Source organism: Fopius arisanus, unplaced genomic scaffold (genome assembly GCF_000806365.1).
Source record: "Fopius arisanus strain USDA-PBARC FA_bdor unplaced genomic scaffold, ASM80636v1 scaffold00027, whole genome shotgun sequence".
In the NCBI taxonomy this organism is placed as follows: domain Eukaryota; kingdom Metazoa; phylum Arthropoda; class Insecta; order Hymenoptera; family Braconidae; genus Fopius; species Fopius arisanus.
In genome coordinates this window covers 16,759-36,094 of record NW_011887766.1, presented here as the reverse complement: position 1 = coordinate 36,094, position 19,336 = coordinate 16,759, and the positions used below count along the sequence as shown (strand labels likewise).

Below are 19,336 nucleotides of genomic sequence, written 5' to 3'. Positions count from 1 at the left end.
TATTCCGCAACTGCACACTTCTCCCTGAGGTGGACAGTGGCCAGTGAAACTTTGATATCCATTTGATGATTGTATATAGACGATCCTTCAACCTGCTAAAATAATGTTCAGTAAACCGTAGCTATAGCCTCTCTGCAACTTCGCTTTCAATTATCAGTGTGAGGTTCTTTCGGTGAGAAAAGACAGGTTCATTATGTGATTACTGCGTGATTAATTATCATTGTAACGTCATACTTTAATTACATACAATTAAGTAATTTTTAGTTGCTGGATCTGTAGAGAATTTCATTGAATATGTCATGTCTCTGGGAGGTGGAGAGTCGTTTTGGATGACAGCTGAAATGAAAAACCATATAAGTCTTGATGAGTTTATATATATTTTATATATAAACTCACTTATAATTTCTCGCCGGAATTTTCCATATTGAACGTGCCTTCCTCTATCTTTGAATTGTGTCACGAGTGGGAGCATATGATGAGTAATGAGGCGTGGTACTGGATGATGAGAATAACGGCGATAATCACTCGAAGTGTGCTGAATGTCAATATGAATGTGTACATCCAGAGAAAGAGGTTGTAACGAATAGGGTCACTCCTGAAGAAGGTTAGGTACCAATTAATGTCACGACCCATCACCGGATAACCTTTAAAATTCTTCTGGAGAGCCACCAACACCTAGTGAAACGACGTGGGTTTGCAAATTCAATTGTTATTTCAATTGTTTCAGTGCGATCGTCATTCATTCTACCTCTTCCCTCTCACTGGCCTCTGTCCATTCGTTCCTTATTTTTTCCTCATCATCATCATCATCAGCATCATCATCGGGGTAATATTTTTGTACATATAACTCCTGAGATGGCATTTCTGGCATGTATTATGAAAATCAAACGATCCAGAGGGGCTGCAACAAGCTAACGGTTCATGAAGGAGCGGAACGAAACAAGTTTGACAGTGGAATTTATTAAAAAACTGCAAGGTCCTGCAGGGCAAAGTCACTCCTTCCCTTTCGACCCCTTCAAAGTGCAACTCATTCATTAATTTCGACAGTTAAAGTTGTCGGCACAAGTTGTCTGAGCGCATGAAAAAAAAGCAAAACTTTTATTTTATTTTCCACCTCCGTACTTCGCTTTTCCTTAATTTTTTCTTCCTCTCCTTTTTTTTCAAGTTATTCCCTCAACTCCCTGGAAGTCCACAAGAAATAACCCATGTATCGTTGCATCAAGCCGAAATGACTTTTTTTATGTGTGACTATAAAGATTTGAATCAAAGAAACAACGAAAAAGGAGAGGAGAAATGGGAGAGAATAAAACAGGAATAAAGGGGAAAGAAAAAATATTTCGACATTGAGTCAGAGGCTCGGATGATAAAACTAGAATGGCAAACTGACAATGAATTTAATTTACCCGGGAAATACGACTAGCCGACATTTACCTTGCGGATAATTATCATTCAATCGCCCTTGCTCCCTTTCTTCTCTCATGTGCAAGACCATCCCCCTGGGAATCTCTAATTGTATTCAACACTGGCAAAATACTCCACTCTGCAATTTTGATTGTCGTCAATAACCGAGTGAGTTGCAATTCGCCCTTCACAGTGTGTAAGAAAGAGTGAGAGAAATTCTCGGGAATTGGAGATAGGTGGATAGTTGTAGAGTGTGAAACGGCTTTTCCCTCGTTCCAATTTGTTCCGAGTTGACAGTGTTTATTGCAGCGATAACTTATCGAGCTGTTAACCGATAAATATATCTCAGAAAAAGTGATTGAAGATTGTGACTGCTGAGTGTCTGCATAACTCCTGCTCCGGATTAAACGACCGCCCAGAATTTCCCCTTATTGGACTAATAAACAACAGCAACAGCAAAAATTATTATATCTGTAAACAATTGAAACAAGAATAAATGAAAGAAAAATAGATAATGGGCCGATATTTGTGATGAATAATTTTTAAACAGTTTAGAGTGATAAAAAAATTGGATTTAGCGTGAGACACGTATACCACTCACCAACAGTGAGAGATAAGAAGGGAATGGTGATAAGAAGACAATGCGGGAAAAGCTTGAGTAGGAACAAATGAGAAAATTGTGGGGCGGACGCGACGAGGAAGTCTTTCTGCCCCTCTGCCAAGTATATATAATTGTATGTATTCGAAGTATATGTATTGGTGTGGGCGCCCTAGCTGGGTTGTTCCTCATTTGACGGCTCATTTGAGTTGCCGCGAAAAGCTGCTCTAACGACCAGACGACGATGAAGTGCCCCTTGGTGAAGTCCCCGGTTGGAAAAAGAAAGACTCTCACGTACAGATGTCAGGCCTCACCAATGGCCTCAAACCCAGTGGAAGCACACGTCCTATTATATATATGGCCACTTGTAAGAAATGCGATCCAGGATAAAGTAATGAAGTAAAAAACACTGGAATGAGGAGAAGTGAGTGAGTAAATCGTTATTGTGAATAGAACAATTGGGAGTAGTGAGGGAAAAAAAGTGGAATTTATCTATCACCGGAGTTGTGGGTGGAAGGGGATACATTTGCGGGAATAGATCGAGTCAATTTTCCCTCAGTTTTCAATGGGTACGATATTTTATCCCAAGTACAGCTTGGTCTCAGTGACTCTCTGGAACTGAGGGAAACTAATCGTGAAAATCAATGAAAAACGACGGATTGGGCCTTTCCCCGCACACCCATTTTCTACTTTACTACTCGAGCATTATTCGGGCACTGGCTGGACTTCTGGCTGGTCGATGACAGTAATCGGGAAAATAGTCGGACAATTAGCGAAATTACGAGGCAGAGACGAGCGATTAACTAATCTCAGTGGCAGTAACTGCGGTGGTCTTGCATATGGATGGAAGAGCGAGTGAACAACACTAAAGGGGAGATGCCGCGTGGAACATGTAGTGGAACGCGGAAATGGCGCTTCATCAGCTAATGGTATTCGGGTCAGTATGAATGTCGGTTCTTGGATTAGAAGTGTTGCTAACGAGGCAACGTCTTGGCATGGCACAAGTGCACCCAACGTCTACCACACGGCATTTCCTCTATGGACTCCTTACCATTTAGCTGACTACCGCTTAATCTCCTTGTGTGAGGGGAGGCCAAGGCAACCCCAACATTCTATGGCCAGAACACTCTTGTAATTTACATTTTTAACCTCTTCGGCATTGCCAAGTGGCTATTCGGATATCGTGCTCATACTACATGAAGAATCTCAAACTAGACACTCTTGGGGTGTTTTACATTTTAAATCCACCCACAATGCCTCAAATTATCGGATAATAATTGTCATAAATATTTGCATTTTTACAAAAAATATTGAAGGGCATTGACCTCCTTTGTCTACCGATTTCTTCACTCACCGTTTGGTTTCCACATAAAATGAGTTTCATTGACCAAATGTGTGAGTAAATTAGACTTTTGTTAGCAAGAAAAAATAAATAGCTTCGCTCAAGTTAATTTATTTAGCCGGGGGAATTTTATTATCTCAGTATCCGGTTTTATTACTTTCAGAAACTTTTTTTTTACGTGAAAAAATGTTTTCGATCGGTATTTGAGATAAAAATGGAAAAATCATTTAATTGATATTTCTGTGAATTAGTGAGTTTTTCGGTGCCAGTATCGTTAAATTAAAGTTAGCATCCTCAGCGAACCACTCGAGGGGTTATTTTTTTACAATTTAATTCACTCGCAAAGAATCAAAGATTATCTTGAACACGACAATCGTCGTCATGCTCGAGACACAGGGTTAATCTCTCCCAAGTACTTCTGTGCATTACAACGAAGGGGGTTGTTCTTAGCGGCCAAGCAAAAGACGTTATCGCGATCGTATACACAGCAAAATGGTGGCGGGGGAGAATCAAATATAAAGGGAATGAAAAATAAAAAGTAAAAACAGAGAGAAAAAAAAAGGAAATGTCAGGTCTCTTGGCATTGCAACTGCCTCCAATTTGATACCGGATTGCGCGAATGAGTCGAGTCCTTTCTCGTTTATTCGATAGTCTAATTAGTCAACTTAAAACTCACTTAATTAACCGAAAAGATACAGTATCTAATTGCATGTACGTGTAGGTAGCTTTGCCTTCATTACTGAAGTGCTATTTCGATTCAATCGCCTTTGTCCCCATCCCCAACCCCTCCCTTTTCCATACGCAGTATGAAAAATATCTTTCCGTTAAAATTTTATTTGTAATTTTATGCGTAAGATAGAAATCGTGTAACTATAATCACTTATAGTGCAATCGAACCAAAAATGGCATACTTACTATAATTAATGCTGAAAAAACCCAACTATTTTAGCCGATACCGGGGATCGAACTAGGGATCTTACGAGTACTAATCCTAAACCCTAATCACTAGACTATCGCGTTACTAATATTGAGTGAAGTGTTTGGCTTATACGACAATAATAATAAGTTAATAATTAAAATATTTATTTCTAGCTTACCTGATCAGAATCTGATTCGAATCAGGTTGATTAAATCAAAGACTGATCAGTTTCTTATCAAGTTCTGCCTGATGAGTTGACACTGGCCACCGTCATTCCAAGTTGAAGTGGGTGAAGAGAAGGGAACTGTGAAGAGACCGACGTTATGAACGTGCTTGGAGCCATAACCGGGTTCAACGAATCTTTTAAGTAAAAAGCATCAGGCTCCCTTTCCCTGTGACACGTCAGACTGAAGGGGAGTGGTTATACAGGGCCTCGTGCGCATCACCAAAGGACTCAAGACACCGTGAACTACCGTGAAGTACGGTTGGCAAGATACGAAAACGATTTTGCTTCTGGGCCGATGGCACCTACCAACAATTTTCTCTATGACACTGGATGCTAAACTTGAATTCACCCAGAAGGCAACAGCTTACCTCCACCATTAACACTGCACAACCATTTTCTACATACATAGTAAATGAGGAATGCCTGGGAAATAAGAAAATTTCCAATCTAACCGGTATTCATTGGTGATAAATATTCATGAATTCATTTTTACCCTGTCCCGAGGTGCTAACATCTATTAATCCGTAATATTAATCAAAATTAATTCGTGCCTTGGACGATGCGATGGTGGTGTAAGCCGTTTGAAATTAATGTGTCATGGGAGGTGAAACCGCGCTAGCCACCATTCCGGAATAGCCGGAGGGATGAAGTCCTCCAAGTCTTACAACCATCGGCCAAGAGCTATACGTGACCTCCACAACGTGTCCAATAATGCCACTCCATAACTTAGATGTATTCATGGCCCAATCATACTTTAATATTCCCAAACTCTTCTCCACATAGTTCCGGCATTTTGTCGTATTCCATATCCATATCCATATCCATAAATGGGCAATTATCAAAAAGGAAAATCCGTAACAAAAAGTGACCCTAGAAGATTAATTCATAATTCAATTCTCTCTCATATTTGGTAACCCTTTTCACCTTGACATTTTTTATTTTTACCAAAAACAAATTTCACCATTTCATTATAAAATTGTGATGAATCTGTAGGCCCAGACGACGGACGCGAGACGCGACAAAATATCGAAATATTTGATCGATAAATTATACCCGCATGGTTCATCTAACCTGATAAATGGAGAAATATGTAGAGCGTTACGTGCATGAATCATGGACTACATCAATAGGTTTGAACGCGCATTATTCATACTACTTCGATGGGCACACCCTTCCATTATTCTATATCTTTTTTCCTCGAATAAAATTCTTAATGTCTCATTATAAATTGATGAGATCGCCCAGTGCAGATCGATTGAGTTATCATCGAGTTGGAAAAAAAAGGGAAAAGGTGACTGCCCTGAATTCCCGGAACGTGTGTGCGGTCGAGGAATACTCCCTCATTACTCCCCTTTCATATATTTTTAACTTTACGTCTTCCCCTTCTTCACCCACCGCCGTCTCCCTCCACCCTTCACCTCTCTTTTTTATCTCGCGCCAAAACAGTAATTACCCAAAATTAAGGCTGAAAACGTTTGGCCACGAAGATGAAGGAAGCGAAGTGGCTTCTTGCCTTCAAGTGCCTCTTGCCCATGTACATCTGACACCTGGGTGGTTCGCAAACTCCAAGCACGCACATACACAGTTGTACATACCTCAGTTACCGCACGGGAGAAACGATTTCACGATGGTCGCATAAATGCTAAACAATTTACATTCACATGCAGATGGTGAGGAGCCGTCTTCAAGGAATATATGAATGCCAAGATATTTTAAATGAAAAAATTGCTAGGAGCTGAATCACCAGGTTAGCACACACCACGACAATAATATTGACGGTTTAATAATAGAGCAGACCAAGTACCAAAAAAATTAATTGCAAGAGACTATTATATCTCGGGCTATTGAGGAAGTTTTCTCATTCGTTCAAGTGAAATGGAAAATTTTTATCGCTTGATATATTTTCCAGACGATACAATTGAAACAGTAAAACATGTCACAAGCTGTGAAATGGTAATGAGTAGGCTGAAATAAACATATAGAGAATGGTGGAAAGAATGGAGAGGCGAGCGGGACGAATTAGAAAGAAGACGAAAGAGACGTGAATGTTCCGTAATTTTTACTGAATACTGTTTTAACTGGTAGATTACGGAACAGGCCTCTAATTTTTTTTTAATTTTCCTTTCCCTTTCTGTCCTGGTTTGGCTAATTATCCCTATCTCACCCTATGCATGCAGCTGTGGATCCTACCCTGTACCGTATTCACTCTCCTCTAGAACGTAGGAATAACATGGGAAACCACAGAAAAAACCATGTCGGTACAGGCGGTTGCTCTATTAGCAACCTCCCGCACATCAGTGCCTGTTGAAAAAATTCGATTCAACGGAGAATCGAACTCACAACTTTCAGAATGCCGGTTTTTCCCAAAATTGCCGTCGAATAATTTATTGTCAGCGAGGATGTGGAGCACTAAATAAATTCCTTTCTGTAATGGAAAAATGTGTAACGCCTGATGACGAGTACGCTTGACATTCCCCCCGTCACGTCTCCTTTCTTACCCCTACATGTCTTTTTATATTTTTTTAACATTGATGTCCTCGCATTCGCGCTTGCTCGTAAACACGCGGGACATTTAATTTGCGCGGTACGACCAAGCGGTTACCCGGTCTACCCAATGGTGAGAAGGAAAGATTATTCCTTCTCTCTTCCGTCGAAACGACGAAAGAAGAAAACTCCATCTTTCTTCTACTTCGTGAATGCTCGTAAAGGTGAGCAACGTCCGTAGGTGTATGTACTCGGTTACATCTCTTTTTATTTTCATCCATAGTTTTTTTCCTTTCTTTTTTTTTCCCCGCTTTTATTCAGCAGTGAGACCGCAAAATAGCCAAGCGAGTGGTGCACCCGTGAGATAACCGCAGCACTGAGAAATATCGTTAAAGTCATGCAGGCACCAAAATTGCTTTGCAGATTATATTTCAAGCGCAAGCACTCTTCTATTCGTCACGTCGTTTGAAGGAATAATTCATCACTGTGGACATTCACGTTGGTGGGAGATTTACAGTGTTACAAATTCGATGGAACCTCAATGTTTGTCATTAATAAACCACTAAAACCCTTCGTTATAAAACTTCAGACTGAACTAAAATGATTAATCAATTTTAAATAATTAATTTAATCGACGTTACATAATGAACTAATTAAATACTCCCAAATATTGGCTTTTAATCTAAAAATTCGGCTTTAATTATATGAATACAAGTGTTAGATAGTCTAAAATGGTCAGCAATTATTGAATACTTTCTGGGAAAATGTACGAATTGAATGGTCTGCCAATAATGAATGGAAAATCAATAGAACAAGTGGAGCTACAATTGCAGGTCTAATCGTTTCTGCAGACTTCCCGTATTTTTTTGTCTCTGGATCTATGAGAGTGTTTTTTTTTTCACTGCATGCCACCGCCACGTGACAAGCGAAATATTAGATCATCTCGCGGATAACAAAAAAGAAACCTATAGTACGTAAATTTATTCTCTACCGTAATGGAATTAGCGCTGGAGCCGCGCGTTTTACACGCGATATTTCGATTATACGACTCGATGCAACGAGCGTCCACTCACAGTGAGTTTACATGGGAATATGACAGAATACCGGGGTTATGTCGATATCCCTTTTAAAAAAAAGCATGTAACGTTTTTTGTCTGCTTTTTTCGACGCATAGCTAAGCTACCCATATCAAAATATATGTATGTATTTATTCGTATATGTTTTTTTTATGTATCATAATGTATCTGTAGGAGAGTGATTTTTTTCAATTCTTTTTAATCTTCAATGGTAAAATTCCCGAGAAAACTTGAGAGTTCAGAGTAGGCCACCTTTAACAGTAGGAAAAAAATAGGTTTAATTTTTCCTCTGAGTGGCAAGTGGATTTTTCTCGATTCACTTTCTGTTGGCAGTGGTAGTAATACTTGATAGAGTCGACGGACAAAGAGAGAATAAATGAAAATACCAGCGATAATACTTGTACATGAAAAAAATTTTTCTTGTAATATCTGAGGAATGTTCCAATAATGCAGCTAGGGGCAGATAGGGGCAGTCTTAAATTCTTAAAAATTGTTGAACCAGAAATGTATTGTTTTAAAATTTCGAGCATCGATTCCACGTTGAATTTTATATACCTTTCATTCCATGATTTTATTGAAGACTACAATTCGTGTTAACTGCATTGTACCCACGATTCCAATCAATGCATGTGAAATTAAAAATTCTATTCCCTTATAAAAATCCAGAGAAGTATGATTTTTATTGAGGAGAGAATAGCAAAGTGATTGAATAGAGAATGCTGGTGTGGACCCATGTGAGCCTGTCATGTATTCACAGAGTAAAATTTCATTTGTCGAATCCATAATATGAAGGGTAGGAATAAAAAAATTTAAAAGCTGAGAGTGATTTTGACAATTCAGAATTTACCTCACGGGTCATTTTGACTACACATGGAGGCTATCAAAAACATTGACGTCAGTATAATTAATTAATCCAGGCATGTCATGGTGAAATTACGAAACACAAATGCCGACCATGTTCAAATGGATAGGGAAATATTCACTCTTATAATTTGCCTATTCCCAATTATACCACCAAATCAATCGGAAAATTACATTTCAACACAAATTAATATAATTTCAATAGCTTGGAATATCCTCTAGCTATATAACGATGTGGTAAACGCGAATAACACCTCATCATTATCTGATAATGAATCCAAATTATTCACTTAAATGTTACAATGTTTCAATTATTCTATATTTTCCCGAATTTCTATGAATTAATGATCAATTTATATAATTCCGATAAGATCCCGTAAATAAAAATCATTTATTCATTTATTCCCGCTGAACCTATTGTCATGAATTTCTTATGGCCAGCAATGATGTTGATTGTAAGTTTTTCGTAAAAACAAGAATAATCGGATTGCTGAGAGTTTTTAAACATCCTGAAATTCCGCATTGAAACGCTTTAATGAAGGTAACTAGTGTACCAACAGTCCGTACTGCTCGTCAAATTCACAGCGAGAGCAGCTTTACCGGTTTCTCGCAAAAGCTTTTGAGAGCAAAATAATGGCATTTGCAACAAGAAGTTTGAGAATTTTTTGTAAATTATACAATGGCAGTGGAAAAGTCACTTACTCAACGCTACGTAAACCAATTATCCAAGTGAATTTAATTCGTGCAGCTCAAAAATACAACTATTCGAGCCAAAGTAAATGATATAGTCAGCCCATAACCTCTAGCACGTGTCTAATACGTAAGTAAAATTTGTGATATTTTCATTAATATCCTTACTTGGCGTTTAACAGCTGATGCACCCAAAATCACTGGAAGCTTAACAAATATCCAGTCCTCAACTTCGCCCACATTGTCCCAAGGCTGCCCAAACAAAAATGATCAGAAGGATGATAACACTAGTGCTGAGGATGAAGAGGCACAGAAGCAAAGGGAGCAATCCTGGAAGATGATGAAGTGGAGTTTCATATTGTTTGGTGTATCAATGTCGATGGCTGGTGGTGTTATTATCTATGAGTTAGCCAGGCCGAGTTACGACGAGAACGGAAACATCGTCGAGGATGAATTCTCGGGCTTACCGTTCCCTCAGAGGGTCTGGAAAAGATTATGCAGAGAAGTCAACTACTACACAAAAGTAAATCAGTTAATTCAGCAGGGAAAAAGTAAAAGATTGCAAATCGATTGAGCTAATGGAAAATACTTCGAGGATAGTCGAATTTTTTAAATATCTTTTTATTTTGATAGAACTCCTCGCCCCTTAGAAAATAACAAGCTTGGCAAATACTGATTATGGAACTCTTTCAGCTTGTTCAAGAACCCAGTAGAGACAAGTTACTACCAGATCCACTGAAGTATCCATACATTCAACCACCTTATACTCTAATTTTGGAAATGACAGATGTTTTGGTTCATCCTGATTGGACAGTGAGTATTTCTATGTCAATCCGAAAAACCCTGAGGATCAATATGCTGAATTGATTTTACAATTTACTTATTATTCAGTATCAAACTGGATGGAGATTCAAGAAACGTCCAGGTGTAGATCATTTCTTAGAAGCTCTAGCTTCACCTCATTTCGAAATTGTAGTCTACACAGCAGAACAAGGAATGGTAAATAAACGAAAGCAATTCGAACATATAAACAGATTTGGCGTATGTAATATATATTAGGTCTACTTAACTCAACTTCAATTATCCCACAGACTGTTTTTCCAATCTTGGATTCACTTGATCCCCAAGGCTGTATAACGTACAGGCTATTTCGTGATGCCACACGATTCATTGACGGTCACCATGTAAAAGACCTAGACGCTCTCAATCGTGATCTCAGTAAAGTAATCGTCATAGACTGGAATTCCAACAGTATAAAACTGCACCCGGAGAATGCTTTGAAAATTCCTAGATGGACAGGTAACGATGACGACACAACTCTCTATGACTTGGCAGCCTTCTTGAAAACAATCCTCGCCACCAACGTCCAGGACGTCCGAGAGGTGCTGAACTACTACAGACAATTCGAGGATCCCCTCGCTGCGTTCAGAGAAAACCAGCGCAAATTATTGCAACAAATACAGGAGGATGAGACTCACAAAGCCCAAATGGAAAGCACAAGAGCCTTAACGTCACGATGGTCTCCCTCGTTTTTACGTTCTCATTAGGTACTACTTTCGATGAATTATTTAATACCAGAATTGCATTGTGGTAAATTCAATTTGTGTTTACAAAATCGAACCTGAAAATTTTTATTAAAAATCAATTGAGGATTGAGGATGTTTCCTTTTTTATTTACACAATTTCAATTAATGTAAATTTCTCATGGGTATTAATTTACTGAAGCGAAAAATGTACCGAACTTCTCTCACGAACTCAATGAAAATACTAATATCAAGTCGTAGCAAATAATACAGATATTAAAATCCTACAGTAAAATTGTTTTTCCTCTTGTTCTCTTTTTGTTTTGTGACATTCGCTGTCTGTTTCGGCCTATTCAAAGTTCCATAATCGTCATCTATAAGTAAATCCTCATCGAACTCTAACGTCTCAGCCTGTACTTCAGGATTTTCAAAATGATTTGAAGGCTCTTGTTGCTGTGAAACACTAATGAGCTCTTGACTGAACACTGGAGTCAGTACACAGTCATCATCCTGATCCCTTAAAGTTCCTTGGCTCAGTGAAATTTCTGGAGATTTGTCTTCCGAGTTTTGGAGCCAAGTAAATACTTTCTCATTCGCACTTGTTTGTGGTACTTGGTCTTTATGTCCAGTCACTTCCCAAACCTCTAGCAACGCAGGCGCAAGTCGATCAGTGTACTGACTCAATCGCTTTATCGAGTGTTTCCAACGAGGCGGTGGTTCTTTCTCTTCCTCACTCTTTTTTTTCTTCTTTCTCTTCTGCGCCTCTTCTCGCCATTTCCCGGAAGATGACTTTTCTCTATCCCTCCATACCTTCCTCACGGGCTCCTGGTACTTCAAATCTTTATTAGTAAATGCCTCAAATACCTTTCCCATATTCGATTGATCAGAAATAACCACAGGTGCTACAAAATTCTGCTCCAACATCCTTTTCTCCCAAACTTCCAACGCATAATAGGCATTGGTATTGACATAAGAATTCTTATCCAACACCTCCTCGTAATTGAGGCCTTGATAGAAAATATCACCAATGGAATTTTGTGTAAAAAGGTAAATATTTTGTGACTCGTCCTGAATAAGTTGAGAGCCAGCAGTGGAGAGTTTCAGTCTCGTCCTCATCAGTGGATTCAAACATTTTCCTAAAAGATGGGACTCTCTCAAAGTATCCAGGATACTTGCCGGGGCGTAGGGTAAATGGAAGCTGTGAGGCTCGTCCGAATCTTCCCAGGTGTTGAGTATTATTTTAACATCGCCAGAAATTTGACTTGCTAACGTGATGATCTCTCTGCCTTCGTGCGAGAGCAAGTTCCCTGTTACAGGTGCACTTTGAAGCTGATGGCTCCATTTTTGTCGAACAACATCACCCCGTCTGCTATCAAGCATTAACAAACTCTGGGAAGTACCTACGTAATGACAGGCTTCATTGTTACTCGATATTTCGAGGGATACCCACTCATGATCGTTTATATAGGGCTTTGGATATATTGTGAGTACAGGCGTATTCATCGATCGCCTCACATCTAAGTAATGGATACAACATCTATCAGCGAGAGTAATAATATGAGGCTTCCATTGTTGAAATTTTATACTTCTCCACCTATCCTCCATCGTGGATTTTGGTAATTCAGCCTTTAGCCTTTGTACCCCTGTTTCTACATCCCGCAGAGCTATTTTCCGCATGATATTAACAGTGCAAAAATCTTGCGGATTGAAGGGATTAGTATCTGCAGATATAATTGGAACTGATGATGAACACTTTTGTTTACTCATCACCCTCAACTTGTTGCCTTTGTCAACGACTGAGAAGAATTCACAAGAGTGTTTCGACCTCGTCATCAGCTGATATCCACAGTCGAAAGCCGTTTGTTTCAACTCGAACACCTGATCCTTGAGCTCACATTTTGCTGCCCTCTTCAAATTCGGTTTCCATATTGAATTCTCACGATAAATCAGAGGTGCAACTACCAATTCCTCCATGTACGGAAACACCAGAACATTTTCGCCGTTCATCCTAAAGTTGCCTAAAGAGCCCCCATTGAAATAGTAGTTATATTTTCCAGTGAACTCAGGGTCCGGATCCATGTCCATTAATTCTGATAGATCTGCCACGAATTTCGGTAGAGCTGTTGTAGTTATAAATCCCTCGGTCTTAGACTTTATATTTTCCACGGTCAAATCAAAATTTTTTAATTTATGCGTAAAATATTGTGTCATTCGCTCCACATCCTCAGCGATGTAGCTCTTCTTCAGGAGAATATCCAGACCTGGATCACCTTTACAGAGAACACCCCTTGGCAATCTTACTGGAGGTAAAAGTGGCTTCGGATAATCACAATTCCACGGAAATGGCTGATACAGATTTCTCGCATTTTCTACATTCCATTCTTCAATCCACGGACTTTTATTTAAATTCAATCCTGGTACATCGTATGAAAACACTCCAGACCATCTGTCATAGCTCCAATGTTTTCCTTGCAAGTAAATCAAAGCACGATCCTGATTTTGTAAACGCTCGTTGGTATTAACATCTTTCTTTCTCGCCATAACTTTTTATTGTTTTAATCGATTCAATCAATACAGAATCCCGCCTTAAAAGCCGGTGTTAATAATCATTATCACAGATTTACGTTCACCGTTCGCGTTGTTTTAAAACAGACAACCAACACAACCCACGTGTTTTGAGGTTGGGTTCCTTCAGCCAATCTGAAAACCGCTCACGTTTTCTGGTTCTGCCCTAAATACTCCAAGAACTGGACCCTTCTGCTTTACAAGGCCCTTGATAAACTAAAAATTCCCTCTTTTATATCCATCAGCTGATCAACAAATTAAATATCATAATTGCCTACGCTCTGAAAACTCCAGCCACAAACCGATCACATTCCCAATTCAAATATCTCCCTCCACCAATGAACCACAGGAGAATAGCCCCATTTTACCATCTCTGTCCCATCCACATGCAACGTTCCTTCAAGCTGGAATAAAGCAATACTTGAAGTGAGTGCCAAAAAAAAAGATAAAAGAAAAGGAATTTCAGAAGCACAACCGTTTGCAGGAGTAAAATATTACTCTTGTCATTAAACAGCTGGATTATTAAATTGGAAGATGTCAGAAAAACGCAGAGTTTTGATGATCTGTTTAGGTAATGAGCTTTAAAAATTGATAACGAATGGACGTCTCGAATATAAATCAACTGTAGACTTAATAATTGTTTTACGAATTTAAACTCTCGTACGTGTTCAGGAAATATTTGTCGATCGCCAATAGCAGAAGCAGTGTTTGCGGATTATATATCAAAAAATAATTTGACAGACACTTGGGAAGTGGATAGTGCAGCATTGATTGGATATCACACCGGCAAATCTCCTGATCATCGAGCCATGTCCACGTTGAGGGACAGTGGAATAACAAATTATTCTCATCGTGCTAGGCCGGTAAGTCTCATTTCGAAGCATCCAACAATAAATGGAATACTCAACAAGTTACAATGGAAGAACTCCCGGGAATTCATACATTTCAATTATTCAGATAACAGAGGATGACTTTAACAAGTTTGATTGGATCTTTGGAATGGACCGTCAGAACATCACTGCACTTGAAGAGATGCAGCCTGTTGGGAGCAAAGCTAAGATTGAACTACTCGGCTATTACGATCCCAAAGGAGAGACGCTCATCAGAGATCCATATTATGTGATTACCTCGTTCATTCCATAAATGATGGGCTATATCAATACCTAATTATCATTTTTTCAATTTTCCAGGACAGCCATAGTGATGGATTCCTCAAAGCTTATCAGCAATGTGTGAGAAGCGTTGAAGCATTCCTCCAAAACCATAAAAATTAATGGTAAAATTCTGAAATCCAACAATGTTAATAATAATTCATTACCACGAGCATAAGCTGTAAATAAATTCTAATATTTTGATTCTGAAAAGTGCATTTAGTGGCGCCACGTGTGATTTAATTATTGCACTTTACGTTGCAATATTCTAATCAGAATTCTGAGATTAAACATCCCATCCTAGATTCAAATCGTGGAGAAGAATTTCTGTCCTAAATAAATAAAAAGGAAAATAAATAGTTCGTTGATTAAGTAACGAAAACAGAAACAAATATGTCTGATCAGACAAAAGTATTAATGGTCTGTTTGGGTGAGTCGAATTTTTCTAGACGCTGGAAAAATATGGGATATTGGGTGTACTTTTTTCTTTTGGTGTAATATACCTGAATTCTATCCAATTAATGACAAAATAATGTTATAGTTCCTGGTAAATCAGTGGATTTTCTGAGCAAACCATTTTTCTTGCGGATGAATTATAAATTGTCTTACACGTAGTACTTTGACTAAGCATCGGTATTATACAGGGAACACTTGCAGATCTCCAATGGCAGAAGCTATTTTCATCAATTATATAACAAAAATGAATCTTCCGAGCCGTTGGCGTGTCGACAGTGCTGCGTTGAGGGATTATCACGTAAATAATGCGCCAGATTTTCGAGCACAAACAACTTTGAAATTTAACGGAATAACCAATTATTCACATCTTGCTAGAACAGTGCGTCGGCTATATTCCTATCCTTTTTTTGTTATCTAGGACTTATCCTCCGTATGTGTTTAATGGGTACTAATAAGTGATCTATAATTACCAGATAACTATCAACGATTTCCACAATTTCGACTGGATCTTGGGCATGGATGATTTTAATATACGCGAGTTGAACAGAATCAAGCCCCAGGACTGCAAAGCACATATTGAATTACTGGGAAAATACCATCCAGAGGGAGAAACTATAATCAGAGATCCATTTTGTGTTGGTTACGCTTTACGTATTATTAATTATCGATTTACAAATATCCGTGCAATTACTCTATTTCATATCTTACTCAGGATCAAGACTGCACTGGATTTTTCCAAGCGTATGACCAATGTGCGCGAAGTGTCCAAGGATTTTTGGAAACTCATCAGTGATTTTATTTTGTATAAAAAATATAAGATATAATGATATTGTGTAGCAATCGCCGCGCACAAAAATATTTCATTTTCACAAAAATAGCGAACATTTTATAAATGAAAACTGTCGTCTATTGATTATTTAACTTGATGGCCAGCAACAAATACTTGTGATATGTTTCTATCGTCCCCAGAGTAGATAAACCTCTGAAGTTGCTCTTCGATAGTCCATTCAGATAAATTGTTGAGTGGACCATTGGGTTTGTTCGTGTCAATAATAAGAGCGTCAAATTGCTTCCCAGGTTCAAAGCTGCCTACCTGGTCCTCGATTGCCAGTGCTGAATTTGAAATAAAAATAATTTCAGTTATTTCACTTCCCCACCACATCCGTGATGTCTGATAAAAGGAATTTCATTTTTTTCCATTTTGTTTTTCTAGTGGAACCCCAACAAAACTGATTAAATTGTCGACTAAACGTTTTTTATATTTCCGATATAATTAAAGTTATCTCATATTACTTCTCAGCTAATAGATTCAATCAATTTGAGAAATTAAGTCTCACCCTTAGCTCCACCTAATGTAGCGAGGTAAAAAACGTCGATGTAGTTCAAAGGTTCATATCCTTTCTTAAAGAATGCAAGATGAGTCGAAACTTGCAGAGCAGATCTCATCACGTCAAGGATAGAAACACTATGACCCCCAGCTACATCTGTACCCAGTCCAACATTTATTCCCTTCGATTTCAGTCGTTTAACATCACAGAGACCACTACGCAAACATGTGTTTGATGTTGGACAATGGATAATAGAGGTTTTTCGATTTTTCAATATTTCCAGCTCTGAGTCTTCCAAATGCACTCCGTGAGCCAGCACCGTCTAGAGATGTAGACAAATATTCGTTGATTTTTCAGATAATGTTTTATTACTTTTTCCATTACCTTCTTTGTCAGCAGTCCGGCTTCTTCATACACACTGACGTAGGTTGAACATTCTGGATACATCTTCTTGCATATTTCAATTTCTGCCAGATTTTCAGACACGTGTGTCTATAATAGAATGATTAATTAATCGTTTTAATTGACCTGACGTTTAATCTCAGTTATTTCACCTGAATAAGGAGATTTTTATCCTCCGCCAATTTAGCAAGTCCTTTCATTAGATCCATGTCACAACTGAGAGCGAATCTCGGAGTTACTACCGGCTTTATTAATGGATTCTGATGGAAATAGCTTTCAATTAGTCATTTTTTTATACGTCTAAATTAAGTTCGTCAAATTGAAATTCCCTGATGAAATCAATTATCATTTCTTACAAAATGAGATTCCATAAGGAGATTTCGATTCAGTAGATAATATGATTTTGAATTTCAAGATTTTTATATCATAGGAGTACTGATTCGTAAATGAATGTTCAGTCTGAAAAATAACTCATAACTTAACGCAAATTTTTCAATGATTTCCTTCTCTACGTTTCCCTCTGTTTTTACTTCATTGAATGAAAGAAAAAATAGTGACATCATCAAGTTTATACTCTTCGTCAATTGTCGTCCTAGGCAACAGGAACAGGGTTGGAAGGAAATTGTCGCAGAAATCAATTACTAACATCAATATTTGAGATATCATTGATGAACTCTGTTGTTGCTTGGAGAGACTCTTCAGTAGTTTCGCAATATCCATCATCACGAGGTGCGTTCATATTGACTTTTCCAATGAAAGCTCTCTGTCCGTATTTTGATGCTTTCTCTGCCAAGATGACCGAGGATTTTCCATAGAGGGAAGCGAAATAGCAAGCGGTTGTTGTCCCGGCATTCAATGTTTGTTCCTGTAGTACAATTAATGGTCTTTAGCATCGACTCATACCCCCACAATCCCCAATATTGCTTATACTCACAACTACAGTATCGTAAACTCTATTAGCAAATTCGACATCCGAGTATTTCCTCTCCAAGGGAAATGTGTACTTCTCAAGCCATTCCATCAAACATCTGTCATACCCAATCCCAAGATTGGGTAGTTGAACTGCATGAATATGACAGTCGATGAATCCAGGAATAAGTAGCTGTCCATCTTGCAGATGAATTATTTTATCTGCCTTCACATCCAAACTTGATGAAGCCTCGCCTACACTCATGATCTGTTGAAGTATGTAAATTATTCAATCACTTCAGACTTCTACAAATTGATTTACCTTTCCATCTTTTATAAGAACTGCGGCTTCATCCAAAATTTCAATCATTCCCTCCTTCTTAGTATGCACAACAGGACCCACGAATAGCACAGTCTCCATCATTGATGATGAGCAAACGCCACTGCTCAAATCTTCTGAAAATGAAATTTACAATTTTTCGATGCATTACACTATGCAAAAATAAAAATAATTACTTGAAATCTGAACGTCTTCAACGGACAAAAATTTATTCCATGTCATCATATTGAAAATAACTTAAAATTTCGAGAACCCTGAAAATGCTGCTACGAGTTGGAACAATCAGTATACTCTAGTGATTAGACAAATTGTTGACTACAGAACTGTAACCGTGATAAATAACAGAGATAAGAAATGGATTTACTTACTTGCTTTTCTATTGCTTTAGCCCAAGGCTTTGTCGGGCTTCTCCAATCTCTCTTTTGCTCCAGCATGCTTAAATATTGATAAAAACACGTCATGTACGTCTCAGTGATGTCTCAATCATGGAGTAAGCACGTGATATAGCCCGCGAACATTCAGAGTATATGAAATCCATGGAGTCTTGTTAAATCAATAATTGTCTAATTTGTTGAATTGTCTCATTGTTGATATGTAGAACACTTCCTCTACAAAAAAGATAAGAGATAAGTAATAAATTACAAAAATTGCTCGATTAACCAGTTAAATCCATATTTAATAAATAGAAATGGCAACAGCTAGGGCAGACTCGATTGATCCAAAAAAAATGAGGAGAGGAATAGAGAAGGCACCTCCTCCTGACTGTAGGGACTACCTGGATATGGATACCGACGAGGAAGAGTTCGGACGTCAGGGTATTCCTCGTATACCAGTAAACCTAACTATAATCCTGATTGTAAATCTCACTATTGGACTTTATGTAGAAACCCCTGAGCCAGTTGAGGAGCTACCCCCAGAGCCAGAAAAACCGGTCTTCACGGATGACGAATTGGAAACACTTGTATGTGATATTTGCACAAGTAATTACGATAATCCATTCATCATGTCATCCTGCAGGTGAATTACGTGAAGGACTTGACGATCGTTCCATGTGGCATAGAATTT

General features: G+C 38.4%; 5 protein-coding genes and 1 long non-coding RNA gene across 10 annotated transcripts in view; 3 read left to right on the top strand and 3 right to left on the bottom strand.

The window, feature by feature from the left end:
- Positions 1 to 229: 229 nt before the first annotated feature.
- On the bottom strand, positions 230 to 1,866 carry LOC105265038 (uncharacterized). Its single transcript, XR_892036.1, has 4 exons — positions 1,432 to 1,866; positions 749 to 1,070; positions 397 to 675; positions 230 to 336 (listed from the first exon to the last, which is right to left on the bottom strand). It is a non-coding gene; the product is annotated as an uncharacterized lncRNA (long non-coding RNA).
- A 7,626-nt stretch (positions 1,867 to 9,492) lies between these two features.
- LOC105265036 (mitochondrial import inner membrane translocase subunit TIM50-C) lies at positions 9,493 to 11,206 on the top strand. Its single transcript, XM_011302314.1, has 5 exons — positions 9,493 to 9,682; positions 9,780 to 10,120; positions 10,291 to 10,410; positions 10,489 to 10,596; positions 10,689 to 11,206. The coding sequence occupies exons 1-5, from the start codon at positions 9,541 to 9,543 to the stop codon at positions 11,142 to 11,144; spliced, it is 1,167 nt and encodes a 388-aa protein (XP_011300616.1). The 5' UTR covers positions 9,493 to 9,540; the 3' UTR covers positions 11,145 to 11,206.
- A 10-nt stretch (positions 11,207 to 11,216) lies between these two features.
- TAF1C-like (TATA box-binding protein-associated factor RNA polymerase I subunit C-like) lies at positions 11,217 to 13,964 on the bottom strand. Its single transcript, XM_011302313.1, has one exon. It carries the CDS (start codon positions 13,659 to 13,661, stop codon positions 11,397 to 11,399), a length of 2,265 nt encoding a protein of 754 aa, XP_011300615.1. The 5' UTR covers positions 13,662 to 13,964; the 3' UTR covers positions 11,217 to 11,396.
- A 125-nt stretch (positions 13,965 to 14,089) lies between these two features.
- On the top strand, positions 14,090 to 16,191 carry LOC105265031 (low molecular weight phosphotyrosine protein phosphatase-like). Of its 4 annotated transcripts, XM_011302304.1 has the most exons (5): positions 14,090 to 14,256; positions 14,358 to 14,548; positions 14,643 to 14,804; positions 14,876 to 15,266; positions 15,494 to 15,583. In XM_011302304.1, exons 1-4 carry the CDS (start codon positions 14,220 to 14,222, stop codon positions 14,957 to 14,959), a joined length of 474 nt encoding a protein of 157 aa, XP_011300606.1. In that variant the 5' UTR covers positions 14,090 to 14,219; the 3' UTR covers positions 14,960 to 15,266; positions 15,494 to 15,583. The 4 variants fall into 4 exon arrangements, with proteins under 4 accessions (XP_011300606.1, XP_011300607.1, XP_011300605.1 ...); XM_011302305.1 differs by lacking the exons at positions 14,090 to 14,256; positions 14,358 to 14,548; positions 14,643 to 14,804 and adding exons at positions 15,766 to 15,927; positions 16,005 to 16,183 and having other exon boundaries at positions 14,961 to 15,266; positions 15,481 to 15,671; XM_011302303.1 differs by lacking the exons at positions 14,090 to 14,256; positions 14,358 to 14,548; positions 14,643 to 14,804 and adding an exon at positions 15,766 to 16,191 and having other exon boundaries at positions 14,961 to 15,266; positions 15,481 to 15,590.
- On the bottom strand, positions 16,065 to 18,785 carry DhpD (guanine deaminase). Of its 2 annotated transcripts, none has more exons than XM_011302308.1 (8): positions 18,640 to 18,785; positions 18,254 to 18,387; positions 17,957 to 18,199; positions 17,669 to 17,887; positions 17,175 to 17,282; positions 17,005 to 17,112; positions 16,630 to 16,942; positions 16,065 to 16,405 (listed from the first exon to the last, which is right to left on the bottom strand). In XM_011302308.1, the coding sequence occupies exons 2-8, from the start codon at positions 18,353 to 18,355 to the stop codon at positions 16,206 to 16,208; spliced, it is 1,293 nt and encodes a 430-aa protein (XP_011300610.1). In that variant the 5' UTR covers positions 18,356 to 18,387; positions 18,640 to 18,785; the 3' UTR covers positions 16,065 to 16,205. The 2 variants fall into 2 exon arrangements, with proteins under 2 accessions (XP_011300610.1, XP_011300609.1); XM_011302307.1 differs by lacking the exon at positions 18,640 to 18,785 and adding an exon at positions 18,448 to 18,571.
- Positions 18,786 to 18,959: 174 nt separating this feature from the next.
- Positions 18,960 to 19,336, top strand: part of LOC105265142 (dynein-1-beta heavy chain, flagellar inner arm I1 complex) — a 2,749-nt gene continuing 2,372 nt past the window's right edge. The window contains exon 1 of the mRNA XM_011302487.1: positions 18,960 to 19,251. Within this exon, the coding sequence (XP_011300789.1) occupies positions 18,960 to 19,251 (292 nt within the window). The remainder of the gene's footprint in view (positions 19,252 to 19,336) is intronic.